This window comes from Hippoglossus stenolepis, chromosome 16 (assembly GCF_022539355.2).
Source record: "Hippoglossus stenolepis isolate QCI-W04-F060 chromosome 16, HSTE1.2, whole genome shotgun sequence".
In the NCBI taxonomy this organism is placed as follows: domain Eukaryota; kingdom Metazoa; phylum Chordata; class Actinopteri; order Pleuronectiformes; family Pleuronectidae; genus Hippoglossus; species Hippoglossus stenolepis.
Window position 1 is genome coordinate 22,709,636 of NC_061498.1, and position 20,860 is coordinate 22,730,495.

The 20,860-nt window shown below is 41.3% G+C and overlaps 2 protein-coding genes across 6 annotated transcripts in view; one reads left to right on the forward strand and one right to left on the reverse strand.

Moving 5' to 3' along the window:
* The window catches only part of LOC118123436 (methyltransferase-like protein 22), a 640,601-nt gene that overhangs the window by 87,102 nt on the left and 532,639 nt on the right, over nucleotides 1-20,860 (forward strand). The gene's annotated exons all lie outside the window — the stretch shown is intronic.
* Nucleotides 2,160-20,353, reverse strand: LOC118123035 (nitric oxide synthase interacting protein). Of its 4 annotated transcripts, none has more exons than XR_004698545.2 (11): nucleotides 19,732-19,949; nucleotides 17,047-17,306; nucleotides 16,784-16,878; nucleotides 15,326-15,431; nucleotides 15,145-15,226; nucleotides 14,240-14,375; nucleotides 7,574-7,725; nucleotides 6,950-7,066; nucleotides 4,619-4,689; nucleotides 4,427-4,527; nucleotides 2,160-2,382 (listed from the first exon to the last, which is right to left on the reverse strand). XR_004698545.2 is itself a non-coding variant. In XM_035180096.2 (11 exons), exons 3-11 carry the CDS (start codon nucleotides 16,851-16,853, stop codon nucleotides 2,311-2,313), a joined length of 915 nt encoding a protein of 304 aa, XP_035035987.1. In that variant the 5' UTR covers nucleotides 16,854-16,878; nucleotides 17,047-17,306; nucleotides 19,732-19,950; the 3' UTR covers nucleotides 2,160-2,310. The 4 variants fall into 4 exon arrangements, 3 of the variants coding, with proteins under 3 accessions (XP_035035987.1, XP_035035989.1, XP_035035988.1); XM_035180096.2 differs by having other exon boundaries at nucleotides 4,427-4,535; nucleotides 19,732-19,950; XM_035180098.2 differs by lacking the exons at nucleotides 17,047-17,306; nucleotides 19,732-19,949 and adding an exon at nucleotides 20,231-20,353 and having other exon boundaries at nucleotides 4,427-4,535.

Below are 20,860 nucleotides of genomic sequence, written 5' to 3' on the forward strand. Positions count from 1 at the left end.
TCATTAAGGTTTTTGGCGGTGGCAAAGACTTTGAGAGAGTTGGCTTCTCATACCTGGACACTGCACGTTTCATTGATTCTCCCTTGTCTGCCTGATCTTTGAAACTTCTTTCGTGCCATGTCTCAAAGTGGCGCTTAACACTGGACGTTCGGCACACAACCTTTTCAAAACATAACGTGCACACAGCACGGTCCTTATGGAAAACAAAGCCACAGTCTTCTGCCCATGAGGGCTGAAATGCCCGTGTCTTCAGTTTTTTAGCTAACGGGCATGCCATCACCAGTACACCTGAGCGGCTGCACTTCACGGAGATTCATGTGGGGGAATGCGAGCAGCGCCGGCTGGGAGGCTTCTTCTTATTATTATTTAATGCCGATTAGCATCCAGCCTATGGCGCATTACTGGCACCTGGTGGCTGGGAGGTGTTAACATCAAGCTAAATAATACAGGCTGCGTGACGGCAAAACGTTTGAACATTTCTTTAATAAGAAATCGCCTGTGTGACATCATTGGCACGCGTGCCTTAGGTTGCTGACCCCTGCTCTAGACATTCTCCAGAGGGGCTGTATATATGAACGCAAATATCAGAGAGAGCCTATGGACTTTCTTCAGTATGGACGCGACAAGACAAAAAAAAAAATAGAACAAATATCTCTGGATGAAAAACCTGTTCAATACATGTAGACAAAAACGTGATCTCCGCAGCATAATATGTTACATCCTGCCTCTAAATGCTGCACTACCCCTCGCCTTAACACTCGGGTGATTTCTGTGTTGTTGTGCTCGGCCAATTTTATTCACCTTATACAAGCTTCCACTAGGAAACATTATCAGGATACACTCTGTAAATGTTTGCTGATATGCAGATGACACCCAGTTGTACCTAATAATAAAACTAGAATAGTGTAATCAATGAACTAAACTTCAAGCATGTCTCAAGGACATAAAAACCTGGATGAACAGCAATTTTCTCTTATTAAACTCAGATAAAACAGAGGTTCTAATACTTGGCCCTAAACACCTTAGAGATACATTATCTAATGATATAGCTGCGCTAGACGACATTGCCCTTGCTTCCAATGAAACAGTCAGGAACTTGGGAGTGATCTTCGATCCTGATTTGTCCTTTGATTCTCACACAACAAATTTCTAGGACTGCCTTCTTTCACTTGCGTAACATTTCAAAAATCCAACATGTCCCGTCTCAAGAAAAATTTGGCCACGCCTTTGTTACATCCAGACTTGATTATTATTATTATCAGGCTCCAGCAGTAAGTCGTTAAAGACTCTGCAGCTTGTCCAAAAAGCTGCAGCACGTGTCCTGACAAGAACCAAGAAAAGAGACCACATTTCTCCTGTGTTAGCTTCGCTACACTGGCTTCTGGTTGAATCTAGAATAGAATTTAAAATTCTCCTCCTCACCGAGCTTCTTTCTTCTTCTCCCTCTTTATCACATTGTCTCATCAATACGTAACTGACTTTACTTCTTCCCCGTAGTCCTTGTGCTTTATCGTTTGCAGATCCAAGATCACTGCTGCAAACACATCGTGGATTATGATGGTATATCGCGAATCAGAGAATGTGATGGCAGATCATGATCATATTGGCAGATCATGGATCTTGTTGACCGCTGATTGTGTATAATGGTGGTGTATCATGATAGTGTAGGCAGCTGATCATGGACTATTATTTACAAGACTGCTTGATATACAATATGCCTACATACATATTCTACCATTACTGACAATAACTACAAATACTTTAAACATAGACACAATTTCCATTATGTTGCAACGGTTTCTTCTCATCAATGTTGTAAATACTGTTATTTTGCTGACGTTTTCAGTTACACGTGGCATCTATTGCACTTCTGTCCATCCTGGGAGAGGGATCCCTCACATGTGGCTCTCTCTGAGGTTTCAACGTTTTTTACCCCCCTGTAGTTTTTCCTTACTTTTGTTGAGGGTTAAATGCAGAGGATGTCACACCTTGTTAAGCCCTGTGAGACAAATTGTGATTTGTGAAATAAGATTTTATTGATTGAGTGATTGTTTTATTGTTGTGAACATTTTCCTGCGTTGTTGTTTGTGTGAAAGGCAAACTTCAGAACAAGAGTTTTGTCTTGTATGTAAACAGTCATTGAAGGCACAATCAAAATGTAAAAGGTATCGAACCATTTATTTAACTGTTATATTAAATGAAAAAAAAAAAATGCTTCAGGAAGAGAAAAAATATGCCAGCAAATGACATAGGCCATCGGAGTGTGTGCCTTGGACACATGTTCACGCGTTCCCCAGATCCTCCATTGTCTCACACTTGCATCACTGGACGAGCCTCTTTGGCACTGAGGTCAACCCCTGAGGCAGCAAAGCCAGTTCCACCCTGACAGAACACATGACAGGCAGTCAGCAATAAATTCACATCAGAGTGCAGTAATACTGTCGAGAAATGTGGGAAACTAAAAACACTAGGATTGGGGCCTTAATATTTTAAGGTTTTGACCTATGTAAACTTGACCCACTGTCACAATAATTACTATACCGACTTATCGTACTATATATAAACATGAAGACAATAATTTAGCAGACATCAATAAATTGCCCTATGTGTCTACATGTGTGTTTGTTTACATAAGAGTTGCGAGTTATGCCGCTTCTCTCCTGTAAGTCTGGGAGCGAGGCGGAGTTTACACTCACACACATGCCAGAGGCCAGCCACACTCAGAGAAAAACAAAGTGAACCAGAGATGAGATGAAGTGATATTTTTGGGGATTTGAGCTGGATGATAAAGGAGAGCACAGTTACGTTAACAAGGCGGTATTTCACGTATAAATCAAAATCACACAGCTTCAGGCTACTAGCAGTGGTCTGTAGGCAACCCTGCCAGGATGCTTTGTTATTAGAGGAGCTAAGTTCAGTAACCTCGCTGCTATACACTGGTTAAATCAAGTACATCGTGTATCTTCAATGAGGGGGGAGGGTGCGACATGAAATTATGTCCCAAAAAGAACATTTTCTTTTAAGGTTGTTGTGAAAAAAATGACCATAATACATTGAAATGATATTAAACTAAGATATTACAATCATTATCATTTTAAAATCCTTATTAATTAAGAAAATACTACAATTGTGGGTCTCTCTCCCAGCTTGCCGGTCATTCGTCATACAGCCCTAACACTTGTCCCTACCCCTTCATCCCAACAAGAATCGGGACAGCCTACCCCTTCACGTGAACGGGCAAAACAGAGAAGAAGGGCTAAGGGATATGGAGAAGGGGTGAAATGGGATTGGGCCTTACTCACAATAAACACCAACACTAATCAAAAGTTAATAGTGAACTGAGTACACACAAAATGACTTTTTTTCAATGTGTTTAAATGCATGCCCCATAAATTCCAGAGCGAATCAAACAAACAAAGTAAACTTCAGTAGTGTTCAGGTCGTAATTGCTTGTGATTAGTGTTGGTGTTTATTGTGTAAAGTGTGAAGTGTAAAGTGAGTGCAGGTCAGCAGGAGTGTGGAGGGAGCACACCCAGACAGGAGAGTCTTTGCAGCGTTTATATGAGCTCGGCCCTTTGGAATGACATCACACCCGAATACCCGAGTTGATAGCATTCCAGTGGCACATTTGGTCGGAAGTCAAAGATGGATGCCTCCAGGAAAGCCAGTCTTGCAGTTGCCCTTTCAAGAGTTTGTTTACGTTAGCCAGCAAGCCATTGTTGGCAAAACCAGTTCATAATAACGCATCAGGCGGCATTTCACGTATACTAACACCATAGTAACACGTCCTCAGACAGTAATTGGACAGCTTGGGCTGTCCGGGGGCCTGTGTGTTTGAGTGTAAACCCTGCCTCGCTCTGAGACTCAAAGGAGATGAGCGAGGCGACAATCGACTCGATCAAATACACATACCAGCTAAATGTTAGGCGTACCAGTGCAACAAAGGAACATTGTCACAATTCACAGATTTGCCGTGGCGGACCGCCACGCACAAATGTTCCCTTCGAAAACACTGGTGTTACTGCAAGTTCTGTGGGCGCCCCTGGGGTTTACCACAATAACAAGTTGGGAAAATGATAAGCACATGAATGCTCTTTCTCGTTCACTTGCTTGTTAAGTAGATGTATGTACACATGCAAGACTGAAGTTACAAACGGGTGGTTCTTGTGCGTACTATGTAATAAAATACTGGTGGCTCCTCTTGGGGTAACTCCCCTGCAACTGAAGTCAGCAGCATGGCTGCCAACGTGTCAACATGATATGAGGCAGCAGTGACAACCACTCACTGTCTGAAATCATAGAGTTGTCATGTCAATCTTATTAACTGGGAAACTAGAGTAAAATCCTGTGTAGACTGGATCAGGAGCTTGATTATAACGGGAGCTGACATCCCTTGAGTGTCAGCTCAATAGAAGTAGACACATACCCTCTGAAGTGGTATGATATCTCTGTCAGACAGTTTGTCTCCCGTCACAGGATCAATCATGTCCATCTTGATCAACTTCTCCACACACTCCTGAGTCACCACTGCACCCCTGAAAAAAGGAGAGTGTCACATACTCTTGGGGGTACTAACAGAGAACACTTAGCATGCGAATACAAGAGTTGGGCCACTCACGAGGGTCGCAGAACAGCGCAGGGAACACTGTTGGCGAGGACGTCTCTGGTTACTGCACATACATACCTGTCCTGAAGACACAAGAAAGGATTAGATCACATTAGCAGCACGGCAGAGGAAACGCATTACACATAGAAAAAGGTTTGACCATAATGTCATTATATACACAGTTGTGGCTGAGAAGCTGATTTGCTGCTCTGTTTTATATCACCATATCCAGAATATATCAAATTCACTGGTCAGACAAAAAAGGTCATCATACAACCGTAACCAATAATATGTTGATCACACTAAGGCAGACATGAACTCTGCAAATGTCCACAATGGGGTCCGGAGTTTGTTTTTAACATATGAAGAACGCTGTAGGAGATTCTCCGCTCAGACGCGTTTACAACAACACAGAGGGGTGGTGCAGCATGCAGGAGGCATTATGTAACGTATTAATTCCACTGCAGCAATGACATGTTACATCAATACAGGAGTCAAATCTTTCCATGTTGACATATTTGTAGGCCCGTTGTATGTGTATAACACATCTTTTTCATCTTGAGGGATTGCTATTCTTTTTTTCCATCCGTCGTGTATTAGAAACGTCATCCACAGAGAAAAAACACAGCAACTTTTGTTTGTAAATACAGCCAATCTGGGTAATTTAGATTATCCAGAGTTCAGTACATGACTAAAAGCAACTTAACAGTGTGTGCATCTCCAAAGCCTATGATGATTCTTCTTATGTGCTACGCTCCATTGTTGGTCTGAGTCTTTTTAGGACATTCTTTATTGACAGTAAGAAAAACATCAAAATACACACTTTAAGGCCATATCCACATCTGAGCCGACATGTGAAACCATTTCAGTTCAAACTGGACTCCGTCCATGAATTTTATATGTCCTGAGAGATCCAATTACAAATGGACAAATCTATCTGTTCACACCTGGCAATAAAAGAGAGCGACAAAAAGCAAGAAAGAGAGATATTGTTGGGATTTTGCGAGATACAAATAAAATTGAAGTGATTCTTCCAAGTTGACACTTAAATATAATTATTTCAATTCCCAACTTTCTTCCTTTTTTGTGGTCAAATACAATCTTGTAAGGAGTGCCAGCGTTTTCAGAGACAGGCCCAGACACTACGTGGTTTGAATAAAAGTAGAAATCTAAGCATGTGGGGAAAGTGAGCCCTGAGTACTCACTGAAGATAACAAAGATAACAAAAAGAAAACCCTGTTATAGTATGTGATGGACTGGTCTGCCGAACAAGTTAAGGTGTCTGAAAGAAAGCTGGCGATGACTGAAAGCTACCTTCTACACATGAAGTGGTATGAAGTGGCTGTCCTGGACCAATCTTAATGTGTTGGCCATCAGACAATGCAACTGAAATGTTTTGTGTAAGAAAGAATGTATGATGAATCCCTACACTTCTTACTTGCGGTATTGTGATGCAACATCTCTAGACACTTTGTGTATGGTAAAGCTACAGAAATCTAATTGGATGACCTTCAAGTGATCAGTGGCAAGCTGAATTAAATCAAATAATTGTACCTTCTCTGCTTCTTTTTAAGTCTCAAGGTAAATTACTTGATATGGGTTTAGCATGATTATCATCATCATCACTTAGTGTAAATGTTCCAAATGTAAAACAGTCGTTTTACACCATCACCCATACACACGGATTAATTCAAGTGCTTCTATTTATAGGGTTTCAAATCCCACTCTCACACTAATGACATCTATCAGGGGCAATATGAAGATAAAAAAAATAATCACAAAACATTTGAAAAAAGGAGAAAATACACAAACCTAGAATACCTGTTAAAGGATTTATTTGCTACAGTGATGTTTTCAGTGCAAGGCCCTTTCTCAGAAAACTGATAGATACAGATTCACCATCTTAAATGATCAAGGAAGATCACCCAATGACCTTTGGTTGGGGGATGAGCCGCAGCCATCCCATATGTAAAAATTGTATCTTTAACTTGTTTAATCATATTGATAACACACTGTGGCAGGCCTGGGTACTAGGTACTAGGCGGCTCTGGCTGAGGTCCTCCAACCAGAAGGTCGGTGGTTTGATCCCAGTCTTCCCCATCTGCATGCCGAAGTGTCCTTGGGCAAGATACTGAAACCTGGATGGCCCCTAATAGAAAAAAGTGCTGCCCATAGATGCACTGTATGAATATGTGTGTGAATGGCAAACTGTACTATAAAGAGCAAGACTAAAAAAGCGCTATATAAATACAGACCATTTACATTTACCATTTTAGTAGTGAATGCTGTTAACACTGAACTTATTGTATGATGGGGAAGAACAAGGTGTTGACATAAACTGACCTGGTGGATGAGCAAGGCCACTCGGCCCAGGCTTGGGTCCACTGGGGTGAAGCGCACTGTGACAAGTTCATTCATCTTAATGGGTCGTCCTGACATGGGGCATAAGACAGCCTTACTCTGATAGACATTAGGGACATTGAGTAAGGAGATAAGATAAATTAATTAATCACTGTCTCCACATAAAATTTCACACAACATAACTTCAGTCAAACAGTAGATGGCTCTCTTTCAGGCAAAGGCAGGTTTCCATCTTTGGATCCAGGGCCAACCTGCCTTTAACCTTTAAAACAGTTTCAACATCAATCACACAGATAAACAAAACAAACAATTAGAATACAGTGACATCAACAGCAGCCTAACCCAAAACCTCTGACCACACAGAGTGTGAAACAAGTCTAAAAAGTCCCAATAGAGGCTGCAAAGTGATACACCTGCTGGATAATTATTTTTTCATATATGTAACATGATCCTAAGGTAATCCTAAATAAAATGTTTTATTGTCATGAGGTTACAGCAAAGGGGAGAATGTCTGAAAGCAGCTAAACTCTCTGACAGGTGACATCAACAACCTGATGCAAGCAAGACATACGGGCAGTGGTAGACATGGAAGGAGAATCCACTCACTGGTTTCTTGAGCAGAGTGGGCTTGGCCTCTGGAGTCAGAGAGGGGATCCAGAAACTGGGAAGGCTCTGGCTGGAAGTTGAAGCTGAGGAGACAGTGGAGGATTCTACTGAGCTGCCTTCTGTCCTGCCCTTTTCAATTCCTGTGTTCTGCCCTGGAGGAGAAAACAGTTAGTTTCTACTGCCTTTGATGGCATATTTTGATCATATCTACCAGTCTGACATTGCCTAAATGTAACAGTTACACAAATGTGAGTTGTATTACTGCTGTATGAATGGGTGAATGTGACTTTTTGGAAAGTGCTTTGAGTCGTTGACAAGAGAAAAAAAACACTACATAAATGCAGTCCATTTGCACAATATGGAAGATCTCTTTGTGAAGTGCTCTTCACCGTCCTGTCACTCTCTCTCACTCACAGACACACGAATAGTCAGAGTTAAATAACAAGTCTTTGCCCAACCTGCACCACTGCCACACAGCCCAAGGCTTGTATAAGTCCGCCTTTCAGGAATGTGCCTCTCCTTTTCCCCCTCCACACCATTCCAGGAAGAACAAAGAGATACTAATATAGCATAAAACACCTGCTTCAGTCTCTTATATAAGATGTGGCCCTCAGCTTCAACCCCAGCAACCCTCAAGTCCTTTACTTTCAGCCTCATCAGCTCATTCCCAACCAAATCCAGCATTTGCTTCCTATATGCCTCAATGTTCAGCCTTACCAATTTCAGGACCTGGCCCCTCTATACCTTTACGCCCAGCTATGTCATCTCATATCCCTTCTACTCAGCTGCCTGCAATTCAGCCTCCTTTATCTTTATGCACTTCTTTAACAATAAAATTCTAACTATTAGAAATAGTATGATGCTAATACATCATCAAGCACAGAAATCTCAGGAGCAGCCAATAATGCTACTAATTATTTAGATAGCTATTCTCTGATTACCCTTGATGAGCTGACATCAAAATCCCTCCTCAAAAAACCCACTCTGGAACCGGAGGTTTTAGCGAACTACAGACCAATATCCGACCTCCCCTTCCTGTCTAAAATCCTCGAGAAAGTTGTAGCCAATCAGCCATTTCAAAAGTCACTAATGACCTTCTAATAGCTTCAGATCAAGGGTTTGTGTCTGTCCTCGTCCTGGTAGATCTTAGTGCAGCATTCGACACTACTGATCACATTTTATTACAGAGCATAGAATGTCTTCAAAATGTGAAAATGCGGAGAAGCAACCTCCTAGTGGCCCAGCCCGAAAAACAGATTAATTATATACTTTTTACCAAAAAAAACATTTCGCGAGCCTTCAGAAATTCCTTCAGTATTACAGATCGTAAATGCAACACTCAACCCACAATGCTGCGCGTTGTTGTGTCTGTACAGAAGTGGCGGTAGTGTCACATACTCTTGGGGGTACTAACAGAGAACACTTAGCATGCGAATGCAAGAGTTGGGCCACTCACGAGGGTCGCAGAACAGTGCAGGGAACACTGTTGGCGAGGACGTCTCTGGTTACTGCACATACACATCTACATGTCTATCAACCAAGAAACGAAAAGTTGACAATGAAAACCTTCTGTTTACCCCTGCCTGGACTAACAAATATTTGTTTATTTTACCACCAAATCCAAACGCCAAACCGATTTGTTTAATTTGCAGCGAGTGAGTTGCGTATTTAAGGATTGCAATGTGCGGAGACACCACATTGAGAAATACCAGACTTTCCGCACAAACCTTCCAGAGGGATCTCAGGAGAGGGCTGCAAAAGTGCAGAGTTTGATTGCATCTTACAGCCGGAGCTGTAGTACTATGGTGCGGTCATGCACAGCCCAAGAGAGAGCTACAGCAGCTTCCCTTCGTGTGTCCTGGTTCTTGGCAAAGAAGAAAAGGCCATTTACAGACTCTGAAACCGTGAAAGACTGCAAGCTGGCCATCGTGAATGAGGTTATAAATGACGACAAAATAAAAACGAGTGACCTCCGCTATTAACATGCATCCCTGTCAGACACTTCAAACATTCACAGGGTTGAAATTCTTGCTACAGATGTGTTAGAAATGCTGTTAGAAGACCTGTAGAAAGCTGATGTCATGTGTATAGCAGTAGATGAGTCCACAGATAAGACCGATACCGCACAATTGTGCATATATGTCCGTTTTTTTGACAGCAAATGCTTTCGAGAGGAACTGCTTTGCTCAGAAGAACACACAACTGGCGAGATAGTCTGGACAATGATCTGGATATCAAGCATGTCTGCATGCTTGTGACGGATGGGGCTCCATCCATGGCAGGAAAGGTGAGTGGTTTGGCAGCACGTTGGCCTGCTGTTGCACCTTAGATGATATCCCTCCACTGCATTGTGCAGTGGAGGGATAGACGCTGAGCGGAGAGTTGAAAACGACAATGGAAAGCGTGATGGCTAAAATTAATTTGATTCGCTCCTCATCAAGCCTCCAACACCGCTTAGTCCGCAGGCTGCTGTCAGAAATGTCTGCTGAGCACCATGACCTGCTTTTACACAATGACTTCAGGTGGCTGTCTAAAGGCAAAGCATTGGAGCGTTTCTGTGATCTCAGAGGAGATCACAACTTTCATCCGCAGCAGCAAGCATAAAACAGCAGAAACACACTTGAATCGCATCCTGGACGACAACTTCATGGCCGATGTCTGCTTTCTGAGCGACAAATTCAAACACCTGAATGACCTAAATGTGGGACTACAAGGCAGAGACAAAACTGTAACTGAACTTGTGGAAAAGATGCGCGCGTTCCAAGTGAAACTGGAACGTTTCGGAACGGTCTTGAGCACAGGCCGAATGCTGCATTTTTCGAAGCTCCGCAAATGCATCTGATCCCGGCACAAATCACAGATGTAATGACTGATTTCATTAGGAGGTTGAAAGAGAACTTTGCTGGTTGGTTGGAGGGACTTGCTCTGCCCACAGAGGTGATGGGTTTTGCCAGAGACCCGTTCAATGCTGCAACAGAAGGGGACTTATCCGCCAGAGCAAAGTAAGGGCTCCCTTCCATCGACGAGGGGAAATTAATATTTGAACTTGTTGAATTGCAGTCATCCGTTACTATGGCACAGGAGCTTCGCACTAATGGGCCTGAGAAATTTTGGGCTGATGTCAACGCACATCAGTTCCCTAACGTTAAGAACGTAGCAATCACAGTGCTCAGTATGTTTGGATCAACAAACACATGTGAATCAAGCTTTTCAGACATGAACTCAATAAAAAGCAGCTCTCATTGCTCCCTGAGTGACAGCACTCTTAACCAATGCCTTCAGATTGCATTGACATCTTACGAGCCAAAAGTCACTGCACTTGTTCAAAACTAAAAATGTTACTTCTCCCACTAAGAAATTCAGCAAGGTAACTGTAGCCTACATATCACCATAATGTGGGATGTGTAACAAAGCCATGCCTAATCAGTAGTAAAATTGTATTCATGTGTGTTAGTTACTGTTATCACTTGTTATGGGTTTGTGCACTGATGACATTGATAGTTATTTTGTATTCTGTTAAATGCACTTAGTGATGTGCCTGGGTGTATGACCAAAATATTTATTTTAATTTAAAAGAGAAACAAGTTACTGCTAATACTGTGCACTTTAGTTTGTTTATGCTCTTTGAGTTGTGCCTAGGTCAGATATGACCAAAATGTCTATTTTTTATTTCAAAAGTGGAAATAAAGTATTGCTACTACCTCAGATTCAGTTCAACTCAGCTTTATATAGTTGTTATTTTATTTCTTAATGCACTTTTTGATGTGCCTATGTCAGATGTGACCAAATTTTAAAGGGAAACAAGGAGTAAACATTACTTGTTTTTCAATACATTAATTTGTGTTGGTTTAAAATTTGTCATCAAATGCTGCTTACCGGTCACTGAAAATGTCTGGCCCAGCAAAATTCCTTGGTTTCAAAATCTGGCCCAACTGAATTTGTAATTGAATAGCCCTGCTCTATATCATCTAAACGAGGGAGTTAGAAAAAAATTCACTGAGTGAAGAACTTAGTGATTGGGACTAAAAACGTTTTTTGAACCAGGCTGTAAACAGGTTTAATTCAAAAAAACTTGAGCTGCGTACAGTGAGACCCCAGACAGAGTCACTAAAAGAAAGAACAGTGAGCCTCAAACCTTCGGCTGCCTCATTCCCTGACAGAAAATGTTCTATTGACAGCGCTTTCACTTCTGATACGATCATGTTTAATGAGCAGAGTTATCCTATCGATAAACTAATTTAAATGGTCTGCCACTGAGCTCCTTCTCGAAGGTTCAGCCACACATCCTCATTGGATCAGACAATCCATTCCTCATCAACCCGATAGAGAGTCCAATACGGTCTAAAAGGGGCACCAGCTGCAGTGAAGACAAGACTTAGATGGGCTCTACAAGGTTCTACTTCTCTTGGTGAGTCATCCGATTCCATCCAATGCCTATTCACATCAAAAACCTACCCCTATACTGAACTGAGACACCATGTAGAAAAGTTGGCACAAGCAGATATCCTTCCCCACAGAGATAAAAAGTTGATCACTAGATCAAAACAAGACAAGGAGGCCATAGACCTTTTGAACGCGAAGACTATACTTTGCATATACAGATGGAACTCAACGTCATGCCACCCTTTGTTAAGAAGGAAAGATGCACCTAAACTGTATGCTCACCTTGAATCAGCAATGCCCCTTCTTTGAGGATGTGAGTGTAAACTTGAGAAAAACCCTGAATTGGCTGACATCTACAATAATGGAATCAACAAACTAAATCAGACTTCCTTGCCCCAATGAAGCAAAAGACCCCCTCCTTAAGATAAGACGCTTAGGGTTAGTTGGGTTTGGCTGAATCAAAATCGGACGGATCCTGTTGGGGTTGCACTAGGGCTAAATTGCCATTGTGTCTCTGATACCTTGGGCCATAGACACAGAACTGTCCCCTACCTAACTCTAACCATGAGAAATGTATTCAAAGTATTGGCTTCACAATATGACCCCTTACATCATCCTGTTCACCACCAGAGCCAAAGTCCTGCTCCAGTAACTCTGGGGGAAAAGCAAGCAATGGGATCAGCCTATAATCACTGGTGACCTGCAACGTGCATGGGATGAAAGCGAACTCCTGCACTAGACTTCACATCTCTTTTCCAAGCTAGTATGATAGCAACAACTTTACATATTTTCTGTGATGCTTCAGAAAGAGCCTATGGCTCAGTGGCATACATGAAACCACAAACCAAATGGGGGAGACTGTCTTATTTGTAATGGCCAGATCACGTGTAGATGTTCCTTCTAGCCAAATGGCCTGTCTGTCCTGCTTCTGCAAAAGACATAACCACAGAGTTGAGGAAACTCCTTTTTTGTGGCCTAACAACCCATTAAGCCATTTGACCTACCCGATCCAAGGCAAACCTCAAACTGTCATTTTAATCCTGACCCCACTGCTATAGTAAAGTCCAAAGCTGAAATTGCATTAATATCTCCTGCTCAATGTGAGAGCTTCCCAGAGGAATTTCAAGCACTGAAATCTGGTAAAGATATTCTCACATGTAGTCGTCATCTCTCTCGCTCTCCTTAATTTGAAATCTTAACACTGGAAGTCATAAGAGTGGGTGACAGACTTATCTTGAACCCGATACTATATATCCAATAGTGCTTGACCCTAAACACAGCTCCTGATTAAAGATTATGATAAGCGACTCCAGAACCCAGGCCGTAATCCAGGCACAGCTTCAGGGGGCAGCTGTGTTGAAGTGTCCTTGGCCAGGACACTGAACCCTGAATTGGCCCTCATAGAAAGTAGCACTGTAAAGCACTTATACAAACAATTGTCACTAATCACACTAAAAGTCAAAATGATGTTGTTGATATTGTAGTAAGTTAACTCTGGATTTTCAAACAGCTTGTCCTGAATTTGTCTGTGTGACCGGAGGTATGTCTGTCTCTCACAGTGTCTCTTACTCACAACAGACATGTGTGAACATTTTAGGTCATAACCTCAAACCAAGACTTGAAACATACCACAGCAGCAGAACATCACTGTGGTATGAACCTAAAGTTGTTAATGATCCTCCAGTAAACCAAAAGAAGATGAATAAGAAGTTGAATAAGAAGAGCTTCAACATGTTTTCTCTTCAGATTTTTTGTAATCGATTATAATCGATTAAATCTTGCAAAGAATTTTCATCCATGTATTAATACTAATCCTTACATTTCTTATTATGTTAGTTTGTCAAATTACTGTTGAGCCTCTAAAAATGGAGGGATTATATATACCACTGTTAAACCCCTTGAATTAAAGCTGAAAGTCTACACTTCAATCAAAGCTGGATATCTTAATCTAAAATCCATTGTGGTGGTGTACAGAGGAAACAATGCCAAAACTGTGTCACTGTTCAAATACTTACGGACCCGACTGTATATGGTGACACACTGACATGGCTCTAAAGTGGCTCATGGCCCATGGAAAAGCAAACTGGATCTTAAAAGGTTCACAAGTTGATCCAGCTCTGAACCAGCACTAGTACCAGCCCAGGGAAAAGGTGTATCTGAGGTTTCTACACCCCCCGCCCCCAATTAATGGGGGGGGAGTGGTTTTTCCTTACTTTTGCTAATGGTTAAGGGCAGAGGATATTCACAAAAAAAAAAAAATGTGGAAACACTTTAGACTTTTACCAGATATAAATGGGTTGATGGGTTTGGAAACGATGCTGTTCTCCCTGGTTTTAAACTTCTCCACTCTCTCCCTTTCCTCCGACTTGGACTCAAGCTGGCTGCTGCTCTTCTGTGCCCTTTTCTGCTTGTCATACAGCTAAAGAGAGGAGAAAAACAAAACTGAGTGGACAGAGAATATGCTTTCATTCTTTTTAATGTAAAAGAAGCAAAACTGAAGAGAAATAATATAAAATATATATTGTTAATAAACACACGTATGTATATATATATATATATATATATATATATATATATATATATATATATAGATAACATTTCACTCAAACGTTGACATGTTTGAGAAACATTAACAACATAAGCTTCAACACCCACATGAATCCATTTATGGTTTTAGAGGCATCTTCTTTGCTCTGTATCAGCCCTTTGTTCAGACCGAAATAACTTTTATAACCTATTGATTTTACATAAAAAATGTGCTTTTCCAGAACAGTCTCTAAAGTGTGTCAATCAAACTCAGCTTTTACAAAACCATGAAGTTGGCTGTGCAGCAATTAAGGACAACTTTCTGTTGAACTTTCCTGTTCAATCATCTGGTCAATGACCACAGTGAGTAAGAGACTGAATGGGGTTGTAACAGGCTCAATGTTTGGTGTCCAGTCAGGCAGCTGTGATCACACAATTTAAACATAGATATAGCCAATGACACAGGACCAATGTTTTTATTAAGTTATATTGTGTGGATTTTAATCTAACAATGCTCCAAATATGAAACAAAATTTCATCTGACAGCTGTCTCCTCTCCAGGTCTCAGTGTTGAAGTTAGCGGACAGACCTCTCTCAACTTACATCAAACTGGATACACCAGTGTGGTGTTGTGTATACATAGTCAGAAGTTCTGGCTTTACCTTCATTTTTTTGGCAGTTTCTGTCTTCTGGTGTAGAATGTATTCAAGAATGGCCTGTTTGTCATACAAGAATCCATCTGGACTACGGACAGCAAAAGAAAGATGACTGTTTATGTGTGCCATCACACAATAAAGTTATACAATATGTTTGAGAGTGCGAGCGCTTGAGAGAGAAACATACGTCACCACAGGATCCTGACAGGGCTGAAGGGACAGGCAGCAGCAGTCAAAGTCTTTGATAGCATCTTTGCCCAATCGAATGCTCTGAGTGCCATAACCAGATGCAGCTGAACAAAAAGAAAGAAAGCCACACACAACATGCTTAAATTGTGTACTGAAGGATTATGCAGGAAATGCTCACGTGGGGGGGGGCAATGGTTCTGCCTGCAATACAACTAAGAGGAGGTCCATCAGTAATAAAACAGGTTAGTGGAATTGTCTCTCACACACACACACACACACACACACACACACACACACACACACACACACACACACACACACACACACACACACACACACACACACACACACACACACACACACACACACACACACAAGGAGGTGGAGGGGGCAGTCGGCGCAGCGGGAATGATAGAGACACAGAAGAGCAGTAAATTACTGATTGCTAAAGACTGTAAAAAAAATAATTTTCACAGTCCAAACATGTAAGAAAAGACCCACATTAACACTGTAAGTGGACTTAGTGGAGCTGTGTATGGCTCCCTGGCATCTGCCCCGGACTTGGAGGCGCTGTGACCAAGCTGTGCGTCTTCTCCTGGCTGTCTCCATAGCCAGGGACTGTTTGTTTATTTATCGCAAGACATATCGTCATCGCGATATTAAACAACGTTATCGATATCGCATGTTTTCCTAATATCGCACACCCCTAGATGATACTAATGATGGTGATGATGGAGATATTGGATGATCTATATGGTGGTCCATATAAAACTCCAAGAACTTGTTTTAATGACCAATGAGTTTCTCTAATCTCTGAACAAAGCCTATCAAACATATCACTTTTGCTTCACTTTCACAGAGATATTTGGTGCAAACGTGAGAGTGCAGAAGTTGTTTCAGGAAAAACAGCATTCGTGACTCACAGCATCAAATTCAAGCAGTTGTAATTGATGACTTGTGTTTGTGCTGGAAGAATACCCAAAGGATTTCTGAGAAAATATTCCACACATGTGCAGCTCTTGTTACAGCAGTAACTAAAACTGTGAGAGCAGTAGTTTCTTGATTTGTGATTCAAAGCAATGGATTTGTGCACCTGTAATGAAGAAGTTTGCAATGCCTAAAGCATTTTTCTTTGTGACAACAAATTTTGAGATACACATGTGTGACGTGTGATTCCATTGTTACTTGTGCTCAGTTGTTTTGCAATAAAAAAATACCTTCATATTTTTCCACTAATATAGCTCAGACTTTAGATGTCTGCAGCATTACTGCTAAATGCTTTCAGAATGCACAATGCATTTCTTCAGGTTGACTGTACCTCTGGGATTATATTGCTGAAGCTGTGCACGCTTTTTGTATTCCTGTGTGTAAAGTTTGTCACTGCGTTTGAAAAAAACCTAACCCAACACCATGGGACTAAATTGGGAAAACTCATCTAGCTCCCTGTGGTACTCACCTGTGTCCTTCTTTTTCTCGTGGTACGTGTAAACAGCTCCTGCCGTGCAATTCTTTCCATGGCGGGTCATTGCACCTTCGATTTTTCTGGACGATCTGTGGGAAACATGGCAGCCTTTTAATGTTGCTGTGAGTTAGTCGTGCTAAGGCGCTAAATTTAGCTTCTAAACTAAACACCCTGATGAATTCAGCTAACGAGAACAGACAATGTCAGAAAAGAGCTAATGTACTATCTGCAGTGCCAATTACACGGTAAAACGTTACCTGTGCGAAAAATGATCTCAACCCACTATCACGAGCGGTGTACGTGTGAGCCACGCATGCGCGACAGTAAACGCTTTACGGCACGTAAAATGCGCAGCCGCACTACAGATTCAGATTCAGAGTCTTCTTCTTCTTCTTCTTCTTCTTCTTCTTCTTCTTCTTCTTCTTCTTCTTCTTCTTCTTCAATGGCGGGTGGCACCTAACGTTAAAGGCGCATTACCGCCTCCTACTATGCTGGAGTGTGGGTCAGAGTGTTTGGTCTGCGGAAATACATAAATAAATAAAAATAAACAAACAAATTAAACCAGTTTCTGTTAAAAACTCAAACTATACTTTATATTTTCCTTTTCCAATATTAAACAAATTCTTCAGGTTTAATTCTTCCACCCCACATTTTCTCAGCTCCTTTTGTAGTTTTTCTCTTTGTGTGGTATATTTCTGGCAGTGACAGATGACATGCTCCACAGTTTCTTCCTCTAGACCACATTCACATTGTCCTGAATGTGGTCTAGAGGAAGCAATATCAATGCTGATAGTGAATCTAAACATACTATAACCTTTTTTATCCTACAACATTCCATTTTTTGGTTTCTTTGACCCATCTGTGTATATTGGGACCAGAGTTTAATCATTAAACCCTCTTTCCATACCATGTCATAAGCTTTCTCAACATCAAAGAACACTGCCATTATACATTCTTTATTAACTTGAGCTTTCCTACTTTCTGTCTCTAAACAGATGATTGGATCCATTGTTCCCCTCCCTTTCCTAAAACCACTCAGATAAGGAAATAACAAACCCCTTACTCTCTATATGGAATGTCATTCTCTCAGTGATCATCCTTTCCATTATTGTTCCATATGCGAAGTAAGTGCAATTGGTCTGTAGCTTGTTGGTTTTGTTGGGTCCTTTCCTAGTTTTATTATTCGTAGGATGATTGCTTCCTTCCAGCTAGTGGGTAATTTTCCCTCTTCCCATACTCTAACAGTTTGATTTCCTACTGCTTTCCCAAGTGTTTTAACATTATATAACAGATTTGATCTTTCCCTGGAGATGTTAACACAGTTTTTTCTATGGCTCTCCTCATCTCTTGTAAAGTAAAAGGTTCATCCATCACACCATTTGTACTTTCTCTTCTCTGTATAATCCCTGGGTTTGCTTGTTTAGCTTTTCCCTCCCTCGCTTCCTTTCCTTTTAGCTTAACTGAATATCCACTCAACTTCTCTTTCCTCTACTTTTACTTCCCAGCCTATGTATATGTTACTAAATATTGGGCAGTGGTCACTCAGTCTTCTTGATAAATGTAGTGCACCCTCCTCCTATCCCCTCTACCCTATCAGACTTAACCGCTGTATAATTGAGGATTCTATAGTCCAGTTTTAGTTTCAACCATGTTTCTTGCACAAAAACAATGTCTGGGATACTGGATAACTGATTAATCAAGTTTTTAAGTTCTTGTCCATTTGCCACCAAACTCCTTGCATTCCATTGTAATATTAAAACCACGTTTTATCCAACCTATGCTGCCTCTTGACTTGCCTGTGCATTGAGATGATTTTTCACTTCCTCCCAAGTTGATTAATGTTCAGATGATTTGCAGCTGCTTTTACTATTATTTGTATTTTTTCCGTTTTCGATTTAGTTTCCATTTTTGCATTTATGACTCCTGCCATAAAAGTGACTAGTTTCTTTAAATCAGCCCACGCTTTGCCCTCTTTTGGTTGTTCTTGCTGTTTAATATGTTGCTCTTCATTTGTGTATCTTGACTCTCTACCTCTCCTCTGGTTCACCATCTTGACAGTATCTGCATTTGTGATTTTGTTTTGTACCCTGACCTATATCTCTACCTCCCTCTTCATTACTTCACATTCTCCATATGTTACACTATGGTTCCTTTCCCACACTGCTCATACTCATGATCCTCACCACATCTAGCACACCTTCTTTTTCCTTTACATGTCATAGCAGTATGACCAAATCTTTTTTAAAGCATCTTATTGGTTTTGGTATATATTCCCTCAATATATATACTATATTCCCTTTCTTTGGAAGAATCTCTTCCTCAAATTCAAGCAATATGCTTTCACTATCCCTCTTCACCCTTTCTCTGAAGTCCTGTAACCTCCGTGCATCTTTTAATTTCGCATCTTTCAGATTTGCTCTTATTTCATCTATGGACACCTCAACTGGTATTCCCCAAACCACTCCCTTATTCCACTTGCTTCCCTTCTCAACTTGGCTTGCACTTGTCACTTTACGCTTCCCCACCTCCTTCATCCTACATGCTCTTTCTCTCTGTTCTTCATTCTTGCAAATGATCATCAAATGTCCATCTCTCAAGACTTTGGCCATTTTAATTTCACCTACTTGGTTTTTTAATATTGTTGTTAGTTTTATGGGCTTAAAGAGTGGATTCCATTCTCTTCACCAAATCTGAATATTACCTTAAATTCATTCACTTCCACTTCACCACTTGCTCCCTCAGAATTAGTCATCGCTCATTTGTTTCCTTGCTCCTACTCCGCCAAAATAATTTCCTCGTTTCTCTCTTTTCCTTTAGCCCCCCTGACTGATTTCCATACTATCTAATCTAATCTGTCTGACTCGCCCCACTCTGGCCCATTCACAGCATAGCTGTCTGTGCCTGCCCGCCGCCGTTTTCGCTTCTGTTGGATCACCCCTTACCTTCCAGAGTGATCCCTCGCCTCCGATTAACAGATGTCACCCACAGTTTCCTGTCGGATTCATCAGTCACGTCTTTGCTCACTCTCACTTTTTAACTTTTAACCATAAGTCAACTCCGTTTTGTAAACAAATTTCTCTCCGTATCGTCCGTTGCTTCCGCATCCGTTCCGAGTCTCCGCTCCCACTACAGATTCTCCGGCTGTATTCGGAAAGTCATGTGTGCCTGAAATCACCCACTCATTCACGACCCCACACTTCACTATAGGGACTTCTATGTAGAAGACTATATAGTCATCTGATTGGCAAAAGACATATGTCGTTCAGACACAATAGTGTATAGTGTGTGTTTAATAACCTGTGCAGAGAAAATGCACCGAGTATAGTCATCGTTGAAGGACTATAAGGTACAACAACGCCACTGGAAAATCCCACAATATATTTGAAATGTTTACTGTACATTTAGTGTTAATACTTTAAGGGAAAAAACGTGTTGAATTACCGTGCTAAAATGAAGAAAAAAAACTTTCTTCCAGTAAGGGCAAGCTCAAATCGTGGCAGCAGTAGCTCGTAGAGGCACTTCCGGTGTCAACAGAAACTGCCACTTTTTCTGTGTAAAGGTAGCTGCCACTGGCAGCTGCCTTGGTTGCCTTTGTTGCCACACTGTTTGGAGGCAGCTGCCTCTGTTGCCACTGCCGCCACACTGTCTGAGAGCAACTAAGCTGTTTGTGATCTGATTTGCATATCTGCAGAGAAAAAACAGATATTGAATCAGATAAAGATATGTACAATAGTCTACACAAATATACATATAACCCCAGGTAAGTACAAAAAACACGAGTTGAACGATAAACGCTGCAAAACTGGCAGCTAAACAATGCTAGATGGACGGTAAGGCACTTCAAAAACACTGAAGGTACACTGAGCGAAAGAACACAGAACAGAGCAGTGGAGTGAAGACCAGGGGTCTCATTTATAACCGTTGCGTACGCACAAAACAGGGCCTGAAACGTACGTACGCCACTTCTCACGCAAACGTTGGGATTTATAAAAACAAACTTGACGGGAAAATGTGCGTATTTCCACGCAAACTCTGACCCATGCGTATGAACATTTTGGAGACGGGAAAGTG

Bases quoted from the DNA above. Each gene is read 5' to 3' on its own strand.
- LOC118123035 (XM_035180098.2), bottom strand. From the start codon at position 16,853: ATGACCCGCCATGGAAAGAATTGCACGGCAGGAGCTGTTTACACGTAC. The intron at 7,726-14,239 runs GTAAAAGTCTAA...TTTCTCCTCCAG, and splicing joins CATCAACCCATTTATATCTG to GGCAGAACACAGGAATTGAA. The intron at 4,690-6,949 runs GTCAGTTTATGT...TTGTGTCTTCAG, and splicing joins TGGCCTTGCTCATCCACCAG to GACAGGTATGTATGTGCAGT.